Below are 20,822 nucleotides of genomic sequence, written 5' to 3'. Positions count from 1 at the left end.
AAACTTTGCTAAACATAAACCATCAGTTACCCAGCACGGGTATGTGAACCTCGCCTATGGAAGGATGACTACCCCTCCTCGAGGATACCCTAGCAGCCTATCCACCGAACGAAGATCAAACACTTAGACAAAATAACAATAACGTAGGGAAAACCAAGCCCATTACCGGACCCTCACAGGAAACAAAATACCCCGCTGCATTCGTTCAGTCTTCTCAGCAAACAGCCCTTGGGGTAGAATGTTTGACTCGTGTGGGGAGTTAACGAACGATCGTGTATGGTTCTGATTCTCGTGGGCCTTGCTTGATCACAATGTTTGGGCATGGAGATACTGGAGATAAGCCGGAGGTGTTTAACAACGGTTTGTCTACTCTCTCCATGGTCGTGGGTTGTTCGGTGCTTTACCCACAGCGCACGAGGACTCGTTGAGTTAGGAACATCGACGTGTGAAAACGTTTAAGGAGTGACGTTAGTCTATGGGATTACTGACGTACTGTTCCTCGCTTCGGGTACACTTCTTGGTGAAATTCATGTTGTCTGACTGTGAGTGTTAATGGAGAAGGTTCACTAAATGTTAATCCCTTACTCAGAAACAAGAGGTAAGTAAAACTTCATTTTATTCCTTTCATAAAAAAATGAGGGGAGGTAGCATGAGTTGTAATATAGACAGTTACATGAGAATGTTAAGTAAATATGAGTGACAAAACCCTTTCGACATCGACAAGAATTTGTGCCAAGAGCAGAGTCGATTGTGCGATTTCGTATATGCTATGAGTATGAGAATCACCAACAATAGGGTGTTTGCGGAAAGGTGGACCTGTGCTATCACATGGGTGGCACCCGTAATGAATATATGCAGAGCTGGTATTTTTATAACTTGAAAATATATATCAATTAGGCATTTTGCTAGAAAGTGGATCCAGTATTTCGAGAAAATATGGTTTGTGAGGGGGTTAGGTAAGAGAAAAAGGGAGTGTTATGAACTAAAACTGGTGAATGGGGCTGACTCAGCTTGACCACGAAACAACTTAACTGTGTGAAGGAGAATTTTCACCTAAACCCACTGAGACGACGATAGCTTTCGTTTGTAGTTTACGTCACCACCCAAAACATCCCCGCATGTCCACTAACATTAACACATGAATAGTCTTCAAATAATGGTTTTAGTGTACACTGAGGGAGAAAAGAGGCTGTGGTTAATGTATTTCAGTTTGTGATACACCGGTACTTATGTGTGTTCGAGCCTCAGTTTCGAGGATCATTGTTCAGGCTTTCAGTCACTAGTTTTCATGGCACCTACACTGCTATTTAAGCCTTAGTGTTTTGACCTGTTTGAATGAGTCTTTGAATGTTAATCAAACTTGTGTTTCACAAATGTAAGTGCAACGTCAAAAGGATTATTCCTGAATCTCGCAAAGCAGTTTAGGTATACAATGGATCATGTTTTTTCACATATCGATGCAGTAGTCATATCGGGATTCGAACTCTGCAGGATGACGAGCATAGACCTTAACCACGAGGCTGCACTACCGCCCCTTATCGTCTCATCAGGGAAATTTAAAAGATATTAAAAAATTCAAAACATAGAATGACCCAAAATGACTAAGATATCCCTCTCCCACCAAACAACAGCAAAAGAATCCCCAAAAAGTATTTGCAAGAGTTAGACAAGATATATCAAGTCTCGTTTAAAATGTTTGTGTTAAGGAGGAGATATCGACTTACATGCCCCATAAAGGCACGACAGGGATTCTAAATTTCAACAATACGTGATTTATGTACATAATAGAATGACTCTATAAAACACGTACATAAAACTAATATATCATTACCTCAGTTATTTAGGCAATAAAACGTTCAGCAGTAGTGTCAGCTACAATAACACCGTGAGACATGACACTTTACTGTCCTATCGAATTAACGCCTCGAAGCATAGATGAAAATGGTATTTTGTATAACCTACTTGAGCTATTTTAATACAATCAAAGCCCATTGTGTCGAACTCGTCGGGACCAAGGGAAAGTTCGACTTATCCGAGTGTTCGACTCATCCGTCAAACGTGTGTATAATTGTGTATTTAGAAATGCCACTTGATTGTGGAATACGTTAATCCTTACCTTTGATCATTCGGTAGCTCGTTTATGAGCATGACTTTCATTGTACTAATGTTTGCAGTTGCAAGAACTTTGGCAGCTCGAGACACAGCGCAAATTTGTACTACGGGTATTCGGAACCCTGAAATGTGTTCGACACATCTAATTCGAGAAATCAGGGGAAAAATGATGACAAATATAAGGAAATCAGCAGGTAGCGAGAGATGACTTCGACACAACCAAACATTCGTCTGAACCGAGTCCGAGACATTGGGAGTCGACTGTGTTAGTTTACACAGCGAGGCACTGTCTTTTAGAATGATGTACACGTACCAATATATATATATATATATATATATATATATATATATATATATATATTCTGAACAAATCAATGACTACAACACATACATTACGTGTAATATAAAATCATGAAAAGTTTGGGTCGTGAAGACTCAACGCCCAGTTTCATGAAAACACCTACTTAAAATAGTCATGATCCCTTCTTTTTGTTGCTCAGTATACTATATACAGCCTGTAGAAACCTGATCGAGCAAATCTAAAGAACTATAAATCTAACGCTACACTCCTTGAATAACTCACTTGTGTATTTTGGTCGGGATTAGGCGAGACAATTTCAGTCAATAAAAAAAAGCGATAGCGAACAATACTGCCTTCAACTGGGACTGGCATTATTCATTACACATTCTATAATCAGAACGAGACAATAAAATCCTGTCTTCAGGTCGCGTTTGACTGACGACGTCGTTGTAATCAGAGGGGTATATTTGTAGGTAAATGAGCCGCCATCACTCACGTCAGCACGGATCTATTGTGATGTTGGACTGGGTAAGCCTAAGTTAATACACTTACACAGATAGGAAGGCGCACATACAATGTGATCTCCCTCCTGTGTTTGTTAGCGCGACTTATTATCAGTCATAAATCCACTGTTCCTTATCTGCTGAGTATAAGATGAGTTAAGTGTGCGGCGTTACAGGGAAATAACTGTTCAAGGCTTCGCCTTGGAAAGATATCAACTTTGAAGGGTGATGAATTTTCGAAAGATTTTGTTGTTGTGAAGGTACAGTTTCTTAAAATTACTCCCCGAAATGATCACGAGTTTGTCCGACATATATTAAATTGCCTGTCATGACCATCATACTCTAGTAAATTGCTGACCCGTGAAGATCCGGGTTAGAACTGATCTTCAGTAACTCGTGCTTGTCGTAAGAGGCAACTAACGGGATCTGGTGGTCAGGATATCTGACTTGGTTGACACATGTCATTGTATTTTAGTTGTGTAGATCGATGCTCATGCTGTTGATCAGTGGATTGTCTAGTCCAGGCCCGATTATTACGAGAGCGCCGTCACTTAGCTGGAAAATTGGTGAGTGCGGTGTAAAATTAAAACCACACACTAACTCACTCATTAAATGGCTACTCTCACCGGGAATTTCCTTGAAAAATAAATCAGTCACTGAGATGTCTGATGTAGACGTTAAACCCTTTGGTACAAACGGGTACAAACATGGTTGAAGCAGGTTAAGAAACGGTGCGCGTTATGTGATCAATACCACGCTATCGGGCATACTATACTACAAATACAAGCCACTTTACAGAACATGCAGGATGAAAAAACGTCTTATACACATTCTAAATTACCTTTTAAGCTTTAATTTACATTATAAATCCTTCACGTATTCAAACGCAGCAAATACGTCTTTTATTCTGAAAGAATAAGAGCAAATAGACCAGTTCATGTACATATAAAATAATTCTAGCATGAGACATAGTTCTGACAAATCAAACAGATATTTAATTGACATATTAAGGACCACTCCAATGCAAATATATGTCGACCAGCCTCGGGTCTTTTAAAAACCATCACCGGTCTGCAGGGGATTACTAACACGGGTAACAAATACTGCGCTCTTCGTGGAGATCGTTTCCTTTTCGTTGTTGTTGGGTTACCGGTGAAGCTATGACCTCACTCCCTGTCACTGAGTCCCGGAAGGTTCTGTTAACAACGGGAATATGTAGAGAGTGGGGTGACTGAAGCATTGTTCCGATTGTCTTCATTCTCCACGACGGATGAACCATATTGACTCGCGGCTGACTGGTGTACTGCAAGTAGAGTTTCTACGTGTCCTTTTGTTTACCGTGAAACGTTCAAGGGGGTGTTGTCAGACACGGACAAACGTGAACACACATGAGGTAAGAGAGAAGAAAGACTTGACAGTGCTTTGGTTTCAGAACTCTTTAACATGACACTTTTCTTGTAGTAATCGAGCGTCGGGATGATTTATGGATGTAATGAATGTATCGGCAAATAAATAAAAGGTATTTTTTGTACACTATGAAACACCCCCTTACCAACGTGTCATTATACGTATATGGTAAAAGGGTCATTTAATTTGTTACTAAAGCGCCGCAAATCGCTGTGTACAGTTAAGTTCAGTGGGGTTGCATAACTGAAACCATCAGTAACGTACATTGTCAATGCTTTCACCAAAGTAGTAAACATTTAACACCTTCGTCAGTTTCTACTTCACTCCCACACCATGCTCATATGCCGTGAAATGATATGATTACACAGTGCTGATTAGAAAGTGGTCAAATATAACACGTTATATTTGGGATTACGTTGTCTTAGTGAAGTACAAATTGTAGTACTTTTTGAGTTGAGTCGAATTCGAACTCACATCCTATGAGTAATGCACCTAATACTAAAACAGACACTGAACGCTGCCAATCACTCTCCCTATACTCATAAGGCGAGTGAGTAAATATATACAGTAACACTGACTGTATTTCGTCTAAATGACGACCAAAACAAGTTACACATTAAAACTTCAGTTTAAACCATAAAACGCACCGACAAAGAATAGTAAAAAGACTATAAAATAGATATAGATTAAAACTAGTATGTAAATTATATAATTAATATTCATGATAACACAAACTGTAATTATACGGACTACAGGTCACCACACCAGTGACTATGGGGACGTGCTGTTTTATAATGATACAGATTATGATTTTATAAATTTATGAAACACTGTAATGCATCTATCCTCTTTTCTGGATTACATCTCTCAATACATTATTGTTCACTGGTTACGAGGGTGACATGAGTTGATGTACCCTTGATGTTTGTGTATGTTTCCTGAGACTTACTAAATCACTCACTTAGCTGCAGCTTCACCTGTACATGGTTACTGACGGAAAAGGCTTGAAACCTAATTGTGCTGAAATACACACTCAGTCTGTATCACTACAATAAAAGAAAACGATAAAGGTAATGTTTGGATAATGAGTGAGTGGGTAAGTGAGTATGTTTTCGAGCCTCTGTTAGCAGTATTCCAGCAATATCACGGCGGGGGACACCAGAAATGAGCTTCATACATGTACCCATTTGGGAATCGAACCCGGGTCTTCAGCATGACGGGCGGACGCATTAACCATAAGACTACACGCCTCGTTTGCTTAATGAATTATCTTGTCAAATCAAAATTAATTATTAATACATATAGTTGATTTCTTGGTAATGTTTTGCGTTGTCTTCCGCCGTGTAATCTCAGGACACAACGTCAAATTCCCTCTCATTTAGTACACAAATGGAACGTTTATACATCATGGCATTCAAAACACGAAAATCTGCCTAGTTCCTGAATCTGATACCGGACTTATGTTAGTTAACGGCATGTCTGATTGACATTTATTAACGTTACACGATACGAGTATTTACAAGCAAACTCCATACTTTTGACAAAATATTCTGTAATCACTGTGCTTTATATTGTTTAGTGCTATTTCAACTTTTCGGTTAAGTTTTTACAGTACATGGTGAGAGTATATAACGTAATTAATATACTATGGGACTGACTCTGTCATTCCACCCTAGGGGCTGTTTTTTGTCTAGGTATCCAATTAACCATCATGTATGTTGCAAACCAATCAAATACAAACGATAATGAAGTTCAAAGTAGTTTACAAAATGTATATGACGTTGAAAAAACATTACTTTACCTAAAAATGTAACACGTAAATATAATAAATATATAATGAGTTCGTGTAAGATTAATATCTGACATGCCTTTGGTCGACTGTTCACTACCTTGCATTGTGAGCAGGGCAAAGTGTTCCTCAGAGGAACTTCAGTAGATTTCATTGATTGTTTTTTAAGTTATCAGGTAGTGAGATCAAGTCGGCATTCCGTATTGCTGCAAAGTTATTGCTTTGATTAATTCGCTTAGAGCAATTTTACTGTGGTTTTTTAAATGTTATATCAAATCATTGTAAAATAATGCAGACATGTAGGATCCGAGCTACAGGAAACGGTCGCAGAAAAAACAACCTCGATGTCTCTTTTAGGCAAAGTCAATGCATCTTAAATAGTTTGCATTAAGGAAACAATTTCTTTCGCCATTGATTCTTTTTAACGTAAGGTGCAATCGACATTTATTTAGATGAACCCGGACCTCGCCGCCTCTTGGAAATACTTTAATCTTCGTTATCTAATTAGCAACAATTATTTTGAATTAAACTTGTTGAAACAATCCCTCAGGATGTTTGCCAGCCACACTGCAGGTATCGATATTTTAGAATTAAAACTAGATCTTCATGATGAAATAGCACGGTAAAAACTTCAAGTTGGAATGGTTTTCTGCCAGCTAAAGTCGCTCGTGAAAGACGAGACGAGACGAGACGAGACGAGACGAGAGGAGACGGAGCGAGACGAGATGGATCGGGTGTCAGATAATTGCGGGTCATCGTTGCTCACGAGATCAATCGCTGGTTCAGAATCGCCTATTTACAGACTACCGTTAAATAGTTTGAACGCTGTGGTGTTAAGCAACAAGTATATATACCATTCCTTGGGTTGCAAATCACGGAAGCGCGCTGTTACGTTAGATGGTGTTTGAGGTCTCGGCTGACGAGAATCTTTCTCCGAAAATGTCTACAATGTGAGAAGACTATCGTTTATATCCCCTGCTCACATGAACGTCATTTGACATTTTGGGGTTATCCTAGCCGGTTCCTCTTATATCCATCTTCATTACAAACGGATATAGAATTTTGCTCATCAGTAAGAGCTTACATAGTAGGACTCTGCAAAGTGACACTTAGATTCTATAAGGATTTAATAAGCACACGTCAGTTGAGTGAAAGATTTGGGTTTAAATCCTCTTCGAACTCTATCCCAGCTAAATCAAGGCATGCCACTCAAATGTAGGAGGGAAGTGATGACAGTCTCAGACGTTTGCCGGTTTTAGTTAAATTTAATGTGGTGAGTGAGTTTAGTTTTACGCGGCACTCCGAGCAACGTTCCAACTATATGGCGGCGGTCTGTAAATAATCGAGTCTGGACCAGACAATCCTGTGATCAACTGCATGAACATCGATCTGCGCAACTCGGAACCGATGGCATGACTGTGTCAACCAGGTCAGCGAACCTGATCACCCGATCCCGTTAGTCGCCTCTTACAACAAGCATAGTCGCCTTTTATGGCAAGCATGGGTTGCTGAAGGCATGTTCTACCCCGGATCTTCACGGGTCTCAAGAGCATGGATATGTTGCTGACCAACTCAGAAACATAATCCGGTAGAAATGGGATTCGAACCCACGATTGTGTTTCCGGTGTTCCACCTCCGTAGAATAAAATGTAATATCCGCAACTCAGTGTCCAGTATATCCTTCAATACTCGATCCATGCAGGTAGCAAGAGTACTGTAAGTCTCTATCGTCGCAAACATGGTGATCTACGTGCAGTTGCTGGCGATCTATATCCAGAACTTATATTATGCCGTTGTAAAATGATTCAACATTGTGAACTGATCCCAATGAATCTGTGATATTCTAGTTGTTATTCTATCCTTAGCTGACAGCATTTAAAAGGATAAATTTATTCTCTGTATATGACTTCTTTTCACGTTATGATTTAGAAGTGATGCGGCATAAAATCTCACTCATTCACTTACTTTGAATGCCTCAAATTACAGCATCATACAAAACCTCTCCATGTTTATAGTATAAAACATTTAAAAATGGTCTTGTTGTGAGAAGGTTTAACAAATTGTGCACAACAGTTCGGAATACCGTGTGTAAGTTACTGTATATTTGTTTCCAATATTTTTATTCTAATCAATCTGATTTTAAGATTATCGCGACCTTTGTCGGTGTGATAAATCACTGTATATATTGCCCAAACCTGGTCCATTTGCTAAACAGACATTGAACCGGAGTAAAGTAATACTACAATATTTATGTAAAGCATAACGAAGGTCACTGGTTTCGTTGACGTTTTACAGACACATTACGGCGTCCGTCACCCGTTAGGCGTAATGAAACGTGAAGTGTTTTCACGCGTGTAAAGGGGATGGCGGTATCCAAGCTTCCATAGAGTGTTTATGTAGACAAATGATTATACCTTTCGCCTTCAGATATGACAGGTACAGCTTACAATTGAATGGCGTGTCAAGCGATATACGTCCCGTCTAAGGACCTGTCTGCCATGATTCGTGTTATGTTTGCACATTGAATCACGCCTATAGACAGCTAATATTCAACGAATCAAAGCATATCATGGATACTCTTCGAATCTACCTACCTACTTCTTCTTCTTCTTCTTCTTCCAATTTCACAACGCTCCACTTATTTGGAATTACAAAGAGTAAATCATCACCTCTTTTCTGCTGGACTCATATAACCAAAAATAGTGTTTCTAATCACTATTTTTCGGCTATTTTCTGCAGGACCCACATAACAGAAAAGACTTTTTAATCACTATGTTCCGGCTACTAGACTGCGGTTCGCAAATAACTGAGTCTGGTTCTGCTCAGTGTTAATATGACATGTTTCCACCGTGTCAGCGCGATCCTGGTCTACCGATCCAGTAGTCGTCTGAGATGACAAACATGAAGATCAATTCGACTCCACGGGATATATTCTTAGTGGTTGCCATGGACACCACAACTCAACTGTTTCCATCCTTTTCGATTTACAGTTACATAAACATACTGTCCGATAGAATACGTAAGAAACATATACAAACATATGCAAGTGCTTGAGATGAGCTGTAACCAAACTCTATTTGTTCCATTTAAAGTACTGACTGTATCAATGATCAAGTATTAATGACCGTTAGCATATGCCACGACTTGACTTGAATAAGAGATGATTTAGACGACTTCCCGTTTGCTTCGAACTGTCCGAGCTGAATAATAATTACCACGTCACATTGAAAAATATATCATGTAATATTTTCCATTCCGTGTACATCATGGCACTATCCAGTTTAACTAAAGTGCACAGGTGATGATCTGATATGGTCAAATTCCTTAGGTTACGTTTTGTTCAAATTCCTCAGGTTCATTTATTTATTGGCGAAATAACTTTGACAGTCCTCCCGAAAACAATGGGTAAGAGTGCAATCCAACACTCTAAGCTCAACTACGTTGTCGATCGATCCCAATAAAACAGAACTTTGTAACGATGACTGGCTCATAAATGTCCACCAAATATCCTATGAGGCATACAAAAAGGACAATATTCATTTACATAGCGTACGAATGAATGCTGAGCTGTGGATGAAATAGCAATATCTGCAATTGTTTGAAACTGGCGCATGATTGAATTTCCCCTTGAATGTCAGCGTGTATGCTTGGAAGCCATAGTTAAGATGATTACATTTCTTGCACCAAGCAAAGGTGGCCTTAGATGACAATGAACCGTGTTAAATAACACGCTGGCTTGGTATAACTGATCACACAGCAGGGAACCAAAATTAACCTGGAGGCTTATTTAGTTGAGAGAAGGTTGCTTTCTGTATTTTCCGTACTGGGAAAATAGATTCGTTTTGTTTGTTTAAAGTTGGAAGGAATAATTACCTCGTGGAACGACAAAAACGACGCAAGGACACACGTAGGGTTTGTTTACGACACCGCGCTGGTAAGTGGGAATATTGATTTTCATGACTGCGTAATGCTCATTTTTAAAAGTTCACTGCATGAATTGTATATTAAAGAGTGTTCCCTAGAAGCCATTCTTGTAGGATCAATAGTTTGAAGTTTTCATGTTTGACTTGAGACCTATATATGAGCATTTGAAACACTACACCAAAGGATTCAACTGTGGTCAGTTTCTCAGAGTGAGTGGGTGACTTAATATTTACCGTCACATCGGCAATACTGCAGCTATATCGCAGTTTCTCATGGAGCGCGTATACCTCATATTAACTTTACAAATATTTATACTTCGCGTTAATATTTTATAGACAAAAGGAGAAACCCCTTTTCATATTCATTCCAAATCTCTGCCTTATGTCGAGTATAAGTCGCACATTATAACGGGAAGCCATGTACTACTATCAACTAGTGCTGTTACATGACTGAGTGCATGCTGCCAGTTTTTTAACACCCTCCACAATCATACGCAAAGGTAAATCCTAAGGGGAATTATGGTACAAGTTCAAATTATGAAATTGCATTTTTCTTACTGTCAAGTCGTACTTGACAACTTCCCTATGTATCTTGCAAAAATCATTTTGGAAGAATGACTAAAGTCTTGAACGTTGAAACTTGATCGATATCTGTTGAGACATGGTCGAATGAATCTTCGTAAAATTAATATTTTCGATTCCACATCACAAGTTCCAAAGAATCGGCTTCTTCAACACTGCTAGGTTTAAGGAAATCTGATCATTGGAAAACGGATTGTGCCTTTGCAGCAGATACAAACTTTTTTTCACACCCCATGCACCCCTTTTTGCATACTCTGTTTAGTCAAGCCGTTCTTAAGTAGGCCTAAAAGGGTAATGCTTTCCCCGTGATTTGTATTAATTCTTATCAACGACATGTGTCAAGCACACTATTTAATACTACAACAACGCTGCCTTAACCTACAAAGAGTCATATACTCTAGTTATACTTATTGCTCGTACACCATCAGAATGATTACGGGCTTCTGTCAGTGTAGTTGATACGTGGTTGCTCTTCACGAAGAAGATCTGGATTCGATCCCCATCATAGGTACCGTGTGTGAAGTCCCTTTTAGGTGTCCCATTTCATTATATTCCTGGAATGTTGCATATTTACGATTGCCTTAATTAAGGTTACCATTGCCTTCTTCAAATGCCGTTTTTCATTAGTACCAGAAAGAAATTGTGTTATGTTATTCTTACTAACCACCTTTAGGAACTACTGAAAAGCGACAAATGCTTACTTAAAATTTTGGAGTAACAATTTTAGTTCAGTTCAGGTTCCCGGGATAAGGGGGAACAACCCTGCTATATCACTCAAACTGTGATGTTAAACTGCGATACTTACGGCTTGTAAACTGTCAAAATATTCACGGGTTGTCGGGAATTCTATAATTTGAAAACGTTATATGGGGTCGGACATGGGCACAATGTATGCAGCCCATTTTCGGTGCCACCCGCCGTGATATTTCTGAAATTATTCAAAAACGTGTTGTAAGTATGAACAGGCATAAATTAGATGATCACTGGTATTTCCCAATACATATTTTTCTTGCCTACCCTAAAAAAATGACTTCATGACCAGTTCTTTCTTGTGGGTGATACAATTACGCTTTTTTAGCAATATCTCAGAAACATAATAGTGGGGGGCTATCACAGCATGGAGACATTCACTTCCATATATTAAAACAGTCTGATACCATGGCTAATGCACCAGTTAGTGATGATGAACATTAAATGATGTACATCTCATAACTCATTCTGTGTTTCAGACAGTGCAATGAAGTGACAGAGAACCAAGCAGAATAATGACAGCCAGTGGTCAACGAAGTGTTCCGAGTAATGGCAAGCAAAGGGTTGTAAAGCTCGACTACAGTGTGACATACCGCGACAACGACAACCTTGAAGATGACCTGACTTCTCACCTTGAATCTCTCCAGAGAGTTCACTTCCGGGTCAAAAAAGACAAAGATGATGAAATTCAAAATTTAAAGAAGGACGTAGAAAACATCCAAAGTTTAAGAGAAGTGGTTAATCAGAGAGATACGAGTAAAGAAATTTCAAATATTTTTTCAAAATCTAACAAAGATCAAGAGGAGGGAGGCAATGGGACATCAGAGACGTCTCGGGTCAGCCGTAGACTTCAGAAAGAAAGAGAGAGGTTCAGTGCAAAGAATCATTTCAATGTCATTCTGCCCAAATGGAACCCTCTTTCTGATATTAGTGATAGAAAACAGTATGCACCAGTTTCAGTACCTATTCAAAAGGTTACGGTCACAACACCGACGGACGACAACAGAAGGCATTCTAAGACTAAAGGATATTTGCAGATGACCTCATCGTCTCGTCACAGACTAGCAAGACCAATGTCAGTTCCTGCAAAGATGGATTCCAGCAAATCATATGGCAGCGATATAACACGTTCGCAGAGTGCATCTCGGTCTAGGCGGCAGCTGGAGGAGCTAAGTAGAATTGAATTAAGTTGGTCAGAACCTCAGATCTTCACAGCATTTGATCAGAGACAGGGGTTCCTATTAGATTTGAAGAAGCACCAAAGGCATCTACAGACCAAAGTGTCAAACTTTGTCACAGATATGGATCGTTTTAATAAGCGCTATAAGAAGGATGCACTGTCAAAATACCTTGATACATAATCTATGTATGACCCACATGTGAAACACATCATTTGAAGACACTTTGGAGGTAGTCACAGACAGTTAATACAGCAAATCTTAATTACTACTGTGGTAAAGTTGTGTATATAGTGATTATGGTTTATCATTCATCTGTTTTACTTTAGCATATTGAAAATAATGTCATTTGTATATTTCAGGCAATACAGTAATTAATAACCATTTATTGTATCAGTTTCAGATATATGAACCAGTCTTCATTATTGATTTATAATAATCAAATCTCTGATTTCAGGCTGCTTAAGATATTTAAGCAGTTGTAAGTAAAGTAATATCATTAAAACTCATTTCTTTTGTTAAGTCGTTTCACTGGGTAAGTCCACTTCAGTGTCGGGCAGTACAGCTAGCAATCAAAGTGTAAGCTTAGATATGTCATTGACTGGCTAGTTTTGAATTAGGTGTCCCACATCCAAACCCTTCGTTTCCACATATTTTTTCTTGTCACTTGCACTTGGACATTTGGATAGAGACTCAGAACAATGAGCCTCATTGAACTTTTCAAAGTATGCCTCACGACTTTTCGAGATGTTGTTAGTGAATATGCGCTAGATGTTGTAGTTACAAGACAAATGTCATGTGCAAAGAGTCCAATGTGACAAGTGGTTCTCTGGATCTTTGAGTCATGTCGCAGCGTTTGGTGACTGTCTTTAACTTCTTTCCCAATCTAACAACTTGATAAACTTTATGAAATCAGAAATCACAACAAAACGTATGATCATGATATTGACCAGAGCTCGTTAGCTGACTTCCTAACGAAACTCAGGAAGTACAAAAGATTTCTTAGTGTTTATTGCATGACTGAGGAAGAAGTCATTCGTGGATTGTTTTCAGTCTCAGCCTGATAATATCCTCCTGTATCTATTATTCCTTGTGATAATGACAGTTATTATCTTAGTGCGTCTAGAAATTGCCTGAGGTATGTGCAAGAGCCATCATTAATTCAAATGTTACCAAACAACACACTAGGCTATGATAAACAGAGATGAACAGCACCTTAGGATCAGCGAGTTCATCTCGACACTAATGGCGTAATATAGAATGACAGCTAACACTAAATATTCCATTGATCGGATTTGATCTATTTGTTTCAAGCAAACAAATCCGACAAGAAGAGAATTATTTTCCAGGTATGATAAATATTACAGGCACTACTGCAAACTTTAAAAAAAACAATACACTTTAAATAAATAATAAATAATATAAATAATAAAGTACACGGTTTCATTAGGTTTGGCTTGAGAAGACTTTGCTCGGGTGAAGTTTAAAAACTCAACGTCTTACAAACTAGCGCTGGCACTTGGAAAGCTATTATGTTTTGTTTAATGGTGGCACTCTATTTAGCAAGAAATTACCAAATTACCGACCAATGATGTATGGTCTTATGGATCAGGAACCTGGCATTAAGGATCTGCACCAAGGTTCTGCAAGTCAATAAGTCAATAAGAACCATAGGCTATTTGTTGTCTTCATCTGTTGTTGATTCTAAGACCCTTCCCTGACTAGAGAAATATTCTCCCTGAATTCTAGTTTTTGGAATTGACCAGATAACGAGGATATGCCCGCTCATCTCGTTTGAAGCAAGTCAGACTGGAAAATTAATCAAAGATGATTAGATGAGAAATGCTTCAGGACAACATTGAACAAGTTTTGATATAGATTCGTACACCGTTGTCGGGCAGGAATGTAACGAGGATACAACAATCTGTATCGAAATACAGATCAATCACCAAATGAAAGATCTGGTTATTTGTAAAATTTGTTTAATAGTGAACTTCTCAGGTTCTAAAATTCCACTCAAAGTTACTTTAGGGCGGTTATTTGCTTTTGAAACTTAAGTAAACCTACATATACAGTATAGCTACTTGGAAAAATAGTTTTAGAAGAGATTATTTGGATTTCTTTTAGATACACAGCTTAAAGTATTCATGGTAATATGCAAAAATAGAACATCTGATGTTTGGAAGCTGTAACTGATCTTTAGTGTATATTGCAATATTGATAGATGTTAATGTCTGACGTCAAATGCTCTTTTCTGACGTCAAATGCTCTTTTCCTCCAGCTCCAGAGATAGCTGTGCAGCACTGCGATTAAATGTAATATTCATCTTGTTTTAAAGAAAAACAAAGCATTATGGTTATTTTGTTCATTTCACGTCTTTCAATGTTTCTATTTATTAAACTGAAGTGTGAAGTTAGTAACTATTTTCAATTGATTGGCAAGTGGGAATTGACATATCAACCGCAAAATGAAGCTAAATAAGCTTTTTTGTACACATTTTCGTTAACGTCGAATTTATGGACAATATTTTCTGCCATGTTTTTCGTAGGTTCTATATTTATGCCAACGTAGCAATGACAGATCCCTAGTGATATCTCTTGACATTGTGGGCAACGTCAGCGTTCAATAAAGACGTTGTCATCCACATACTCGTGCTATATATATCGATGCCTTTGCCTTATTGCAAAACTGACACAGTCCTTTAGACTGGAGAGCAAAAAACTCCTCTCCATGACCAGTACCTATATGTTTAACTTCCGGTGTTACAGAGTGAGACAATGGTTTTACATGCGTTTTAGCAATACCCAATCAATAACTTGGACGGAACTAAACACAAATTGGTGCCTAAAATACTGCTATCGTTCACATTACACCAGACCTTTTTTAGAGATAATGCTTTGTCCAGTCTGACCAAAGACAACTGGTACACATCACAGTAGGTTATATCAATGAAGAGCTTAAAACACCTTATCTTGCCACTAATGGTCTAATAAGGACGGCAGAATTACTAGTCAAATAAGAGCGTAAAACACCTTATCTTGCCACTAATGGTCTAATAAGGACTGAAGAATTACAAGTCAATATGGCCTTGTGGGATTTGATCTATTTGTTACGAACAACGATTCCGAAAAGAGGAAATCGTATTTACAGAAATCGTAAACTTCAGAGACTCCTCTGTAGAGAGAAACACCATTCATTGACAGACATATTCGTCAAGATTAGAGCCTAAAAAGTATCTTTGTTGTAAGATTTTATTGAGAAGAAGGCTTTGATAAGACAGATGAAAAATGCAAGGTTTTACAAATTGGAAGTGACAAATGGAAACCTTTTACGTTATGTTTAATGGTGACATCCTATTTATCAAGGAAGAGATAACCTCATTAATCTCTGATGATGCATTACTTTTTTCCGAATGCAGTAATTTTGTTTTAAACTCGTTATTAACAACGAGACGCGATTGTAAGGAGTAACCCACAGTGCAGTTACAATTTGAAAAAGACATAAAAGACACTGTTCTGATGTTGTTTTCCGGAAGGATGCTTTTGCAATGAAGACCAATTTTAACCAGAATGTTCACGGAGGTATAGGAGCACAGAGGTAGTCTAGTGGTTAAAGCGTTCGCTCGTCATGACGAAGACCCTGGTTTGATTCCTCATATGAGTAAACTGTGAAAACAAGCTATAAGGCATACCAGCTATTTACTTGAACACAAAGTGTTCAGTGACAGACAAACGGTTGTTGCATGGTAAGCACGAACCCAAGAAACAATAGGGGAAATGGGCAGTAATTGACCGTTTGATTCCACGCATATCTTTATAAATCAACAGAACTTCCTGAAAAACGAATCGAAACTCAAAACGAGATAGAGTGGCAGTACATATCAAATGGTATTACATTATAGAAGCAGTGATTCTAGAATAATAGACAATAATGGTGATATTGACCCAGCTGTATCAGTTGTAATGTTTTATTCCGGCTGCTCCAAAAACTGCCAGATTGGTCTTTCTACTTGCACATCACTGTCCACTACTGAGTCTTAACAATCTTATCATGGAACTGTGGTATAACACCATTATATATTTCTTCCCCATTTTGAGTGAGTGAGTGAGTTAATATTTAACGTCACATCGGCAATATTTCAGCCATATCGTGATGAGAGCAATTTAATACTGAAATGGAATGTATGTATTTCATGAAAACCGGTCGTCAAAGGATAGTGAAACAACTTGAATACCACAGTAACAATTTAAAACTAGTGTGAAAAGTTAAAACTAATATCACTGTTTGGACTAGACAATATAAAATACGGGCTGTGTATCGCCAACAACTGGTAGGTAGGTCACCATACTAGGGATCATGGTCCTGTTTTTGAGAACTACGCCCACTTGAAATGTCCCCTTAATTGGTATGCCGGTTCATCAATTTTTAAACCAAGTGAAATCTCTTCTATTTTTCCCTTGAATATTCCTAGGCTTCTGTATAAGAAGGTAATAACTCATACTAATAATAACAATAATAATAAGACTTGACTGATCCCCAAAACTTCCGCCCTATCACATGTCTAAATACTCAATACAAACTATTCACAGGGTGTTTAACAAACCTCGTGTCATCTTACTGCTCGTCCAATGAGATAATTTACAGAGAGCAGAAGGGGGCGAGAAAGGGATGTTGGGGGTGCAAGGATCAACTTTTTGTACAGAAAATGATTTTGGAAGAGGCTAAAACATACCACCGCAACCTCTCCATGTGCTGGATAGACTACAAAAAGGCATACGACTCTGTCCCTCACGAATGGATTCTGAAGTCTCTTCAGTGTATTGACCTCCCTGAGCGACTACTTCATTTACTCAAGTCTTTAATGAGTTGCTGGTCGACTCAACTTGAGATGTACTCGCAAGGAGAGGTGCAGACTTCGGAATCTATTCCAATCAGAAGGGGAATATTTCAGGGGGACTCCTTCAGTCCATTGCTTTTTTGTCTGTCTCTAAATCCTTTGAGTTTCCTGCTCAACGGGGAGGAAGGGTACCATCCCGGACCTCCTCAAGACAGATCCCCAACACCTCTTACTCATCTCCTCTATATGGATGACATCGAGCTCCTTGCCAAAGGAGAGACCAATTTGAAAGAACAGGTTCTCCTTGTCGAGTCCTTCTCTAATGATATTGGCATGACATTTGGACTCGAGAAATGTAATACTCTTCATCTGGAACGTGGCAAGGTAACTAATGATGGATCGGTCATGTTACAAGGGGGAGGAGTTATTGAGCATCTTGTGGAAGATCAGGCCTACACCTATCTTGGAATGCAAGTTCGAGACAAGCTCCAGAATGCCCAGATTCAAGATAAACTTCGGGCCGAGTATAAATCTCGTTTGAAGAAAATCTGGAGTTCAGAGCTAAATGCTCGAAACAAAGTCAAAGCCACCAATACCTTTGCTGTGCCAGTCCTCTCCTATTCCTTTGGAGTAGTTGATTGGACAAAACAAGACATCCAGAATCTTGACCGCCTGACCAGAAGGATCATGTCTGATAACAGAGCACTCCACCCTCGTTCCTCTCTTAATCGTTTATATATGCCAATCAGTTCGGGAGGTCGGGGTTTGATTAATGTGGAAGCTCTTCATGACAGAATGTTATTGTGTACTTTTGCACATATTTATTTGTCAGATGATCCTCTGGTGATGCACGTCAAGATTCATGATGAAAGCAAGGAATTCCACAGCTACTTTAAGCGTGCCAAGGTTGTTGGACACAATTTGAAATTTGAAGTTGATTTTGTTGATGGCGATGTACTGCTGGACGGTACAGTGATGGGAGTAAACCAGGTGAAGTCTTTCACCAAGTCTGCCCAGAGTCGGTCCTTTGTGGAGAAGCTGTCTGAGAAGCCATTGCATCGTGTGCATATGCAGTGTGTGGAACAGAACAGCAATCCAACCGACTCCTTCGCCTGGATGAAGTCGGCTGGTCTCAAATGTGAAACTGAGGGCTTCCTTTTTGCTGCTCAGGACCAGTCACTTCCCACTCGCAATCGCCAGAATGTGATTCTTAAAGAAAACATCAATATGAAATGTCGTCTTTGCAATCAATTTACAGAGACTGTCCAACACCTTGTCAGTGGATGCCCTTCCTTGGCACAAACAGCATATCTTAAAAGACATGATGGCATGGCTCGCTGCTTTTATTATCGTCTCCGCCATGCCTGTGGCTTTGACTCCGAGGTCCATCCATGGTATGACCCTGAACATGTCCAGGGCGTCCTGGAAAATGATGCTTTTAAACTTCTCTGGAATAGGCCAATATACAGCCTGAGACGAATTCCAGCCAACAAACCTGATCTTGTCCTTTTTGATAAAGCCAATGAAATTATTTATATCATAGAATTTTCTGTCCCTTTTGACAGCAACGTGATTGGCAAGATTCAGGAAAAGCATGATAAATATGCGGACCTCGCCTTTGACATGTCTCGCTTGCATCCCAAGTACACTGTCGTCAGGCTCCCCATTGTTCTCGGTGCCCTTGGTTTGGTACCTCCTTATCTGTTAGCGCAGATGAGGAGAGTGCCCGGGTTCTCCACCGGGAGCACAGCCCTTCTGACAATCTGGGTAATGCAGAAGGCTGCAGTGTTGGGGAGCCTCCATATTCTCCGGAAAGTTCTTGGTGGGTTCGACTAGGCAGTGTTTCCTGGGAGAAGTCCCATTCGCTGTCTGGGCTGCGTGTAGAGGGGGCGAGGGCCCTGAGCTGATGATGAGCTTGACCAGCCTGACTGTGCCAGGATCACCCGAACCCTCTCTGCTGCATTTTCATTCTAATCTGTAAATAATAATAATAATAATAATGGCAAGTCGCTTAAGCTGCATTGGGACAATGCCATGCCCATGTATGCTTACCTGACGGAGCAAAATCTCCGAGATCAACTCCGGCGGCTAAAACACCTTACGCCCCGTGAGACAGTTCAGCCCACAACTGGTGCCCGTCAGGAACCTTTGCAAGAGCAAATTGCTCAAGTGGCAGCAGACCCAAAACTTCTGATGGACGTCCGCGTCAACCTATTCCCTCTTCCTGGTGGAAACTCTTCCGAGAAAGAGCCAATTGGCCCCGAAATTTTGGACCCTCACTCTTCCTCTTCTTCAGTTGCAGACCTTACCGAAAATCCTGTTTATGTTTTGTTTACATCCATTTATGAGGAAATTTGTAATTTACCTTTAGAGAAACGGAGGCCAATTAAACAACTAAACGTGTCTTTTCCCAAAAATGAAATTGATTTACTTAATGAAATTATCTCTTTAAAACTTCCTGCGGACTGTTCGTTACATGAAGTAAATTGTTGTGTCTATGCTGCCGCTCGAACTTTGGAGGAACTTCACACAGTTTCCAAAGAACAATCTCCCAATACTAAGAACAATAAACGAAAGAAAAACCGGTTTCAAGTTAAACTAACAGAAACAAGAAAACATATTTCCTGGATAGAGCTGTGCCTGAAATTAAGATCATTAGGGAATCCCATGTCTAAATGACAAAAGGCAATTTGGAGAAAATTAAAATTACAGTACAAAACAACAAAAGAAAAGGTACTGCTCCAAATTGTCGATTCCCTTAAGGCAAAAATAAAAGTTTGGACTGAAAGAAAGAAAAAATGGGAAAAGAAAAACAAATTTATCAAACAAAATAAACTTTTCAAAAATAATGAAAAGCAATTCTATAGGCAACTTAAAACAGGTGGTGATGGTGAGCATGATAAACGGCCTCCCATGGCTGCCAATGAAAGGTTCTGGAGACAGTTGTGGTCTGTACCCGGCGACTGTAACCTGGAGGCACCATGGGTTAGTGATTATGACCATGCAATGCATGAGGAAGTAACTAGGTCGTTTGTCTGTTACATCTCCCCAGATTGCCTGAAAAGTGTCATTAAAAAGTCCAAATCTAATACAGCTGCAGGGCCTGATGGCATTCGAAACCGGTATTGGAAACTGTTTCCCTGTGTCCAAACACCATTGCTTCACTGTTTCAATTCTCTTGTGGACACAGGTGATGTTCCTCCATGGTTCTGCAAAGGTCGCACAATACTCCTCCCCAAAAACGAGACTTGACTGATCCCAAAAACTTCCGCCCTATCACGTGTTTGAATGAATACTCAATATAAATTATTCACAGGGTGTTTGACAAACCTCGTGTCATCTTACTGCTCGTCCAATGAGATAATTTACAGAGAGCAGCAGAAGGGGGTGAGAAAGGGATGTTGGGGGTGCAAGGATCAACTTTTTGTACAGAAAATGAT

The 20,822-nt window shown here is 39.4% G+C and overlaps 1 protein-coding gene across 3 annotated transcripts; it reads left to right on the top strand.

The window, feature by feature from the left end:
* Window positions 1-207: 207 nt before the first annotated feature.
* Window positions 208-13,044, top strand: LOC137286890 (putative uncharacterized protein MYH16). Of its 3 annotated transcripts, none has more exons than XM_067818905.1 (2): window positions 208-598; window positions 11,847-13,044. In XM_067818905.1, exon 2 carries the CDS (start codon window positions 11,883-11,885, stop codon window positions 12,726-12,728), a length of 846 nt encoding a protein of 281 aa, XP_067675006.1. In that variant the 5' UTR covers window positions 208-598; window positions 11,847-11,882; the 3' UTR covers window positions 12,729-13,044. The 3 variants fall into 3 exon arrangements, with proteins under 3 accessions (XP_067675006.1, XP_067675007.1, XP_067675008.1); XM_067818906.1 differs by lacking the exon at window positions 208-598 and adding an exon at window positions 4,271-4,309; XM_067818907.1 differs by lacking the exon at window positions 208-598 and adding an exon at window positions 9,885-10,046.
* The last annotated feature ends 7,778 nt before the right edge of the window (window positions 13,045-20,822 follow it).

Source organism: Haliotis asinina, chromosome 6, assembly GCF_037392515.1.
Source record: "Haliotis asinina isolate JCU_RB_2024 chromosome 6, JCU_Hal_asi_v2, whole genome shotgun sequence".
Taxonomy (NCBI): domain Eukaryota; kingdom Metazoa; phylum Mollusca; class Gastropoda; order Lepetellida; family Haliotidae; genus Haliotis; species Haliotis asinina.
Note: the sequence above shows the minus strand (reverse complement) of the source record. Positions and strands in the feature narration are given on the sequence as shown.

Coding starts and splice junctions, on each gene's coding strand:
- LOC137286890 (XM_067818905.1), top strand. CDS start 11,883: ATGACAGCCAGTGGTCAACGAAGTGTTCCGAGTAATGGCAAGCAAAGG.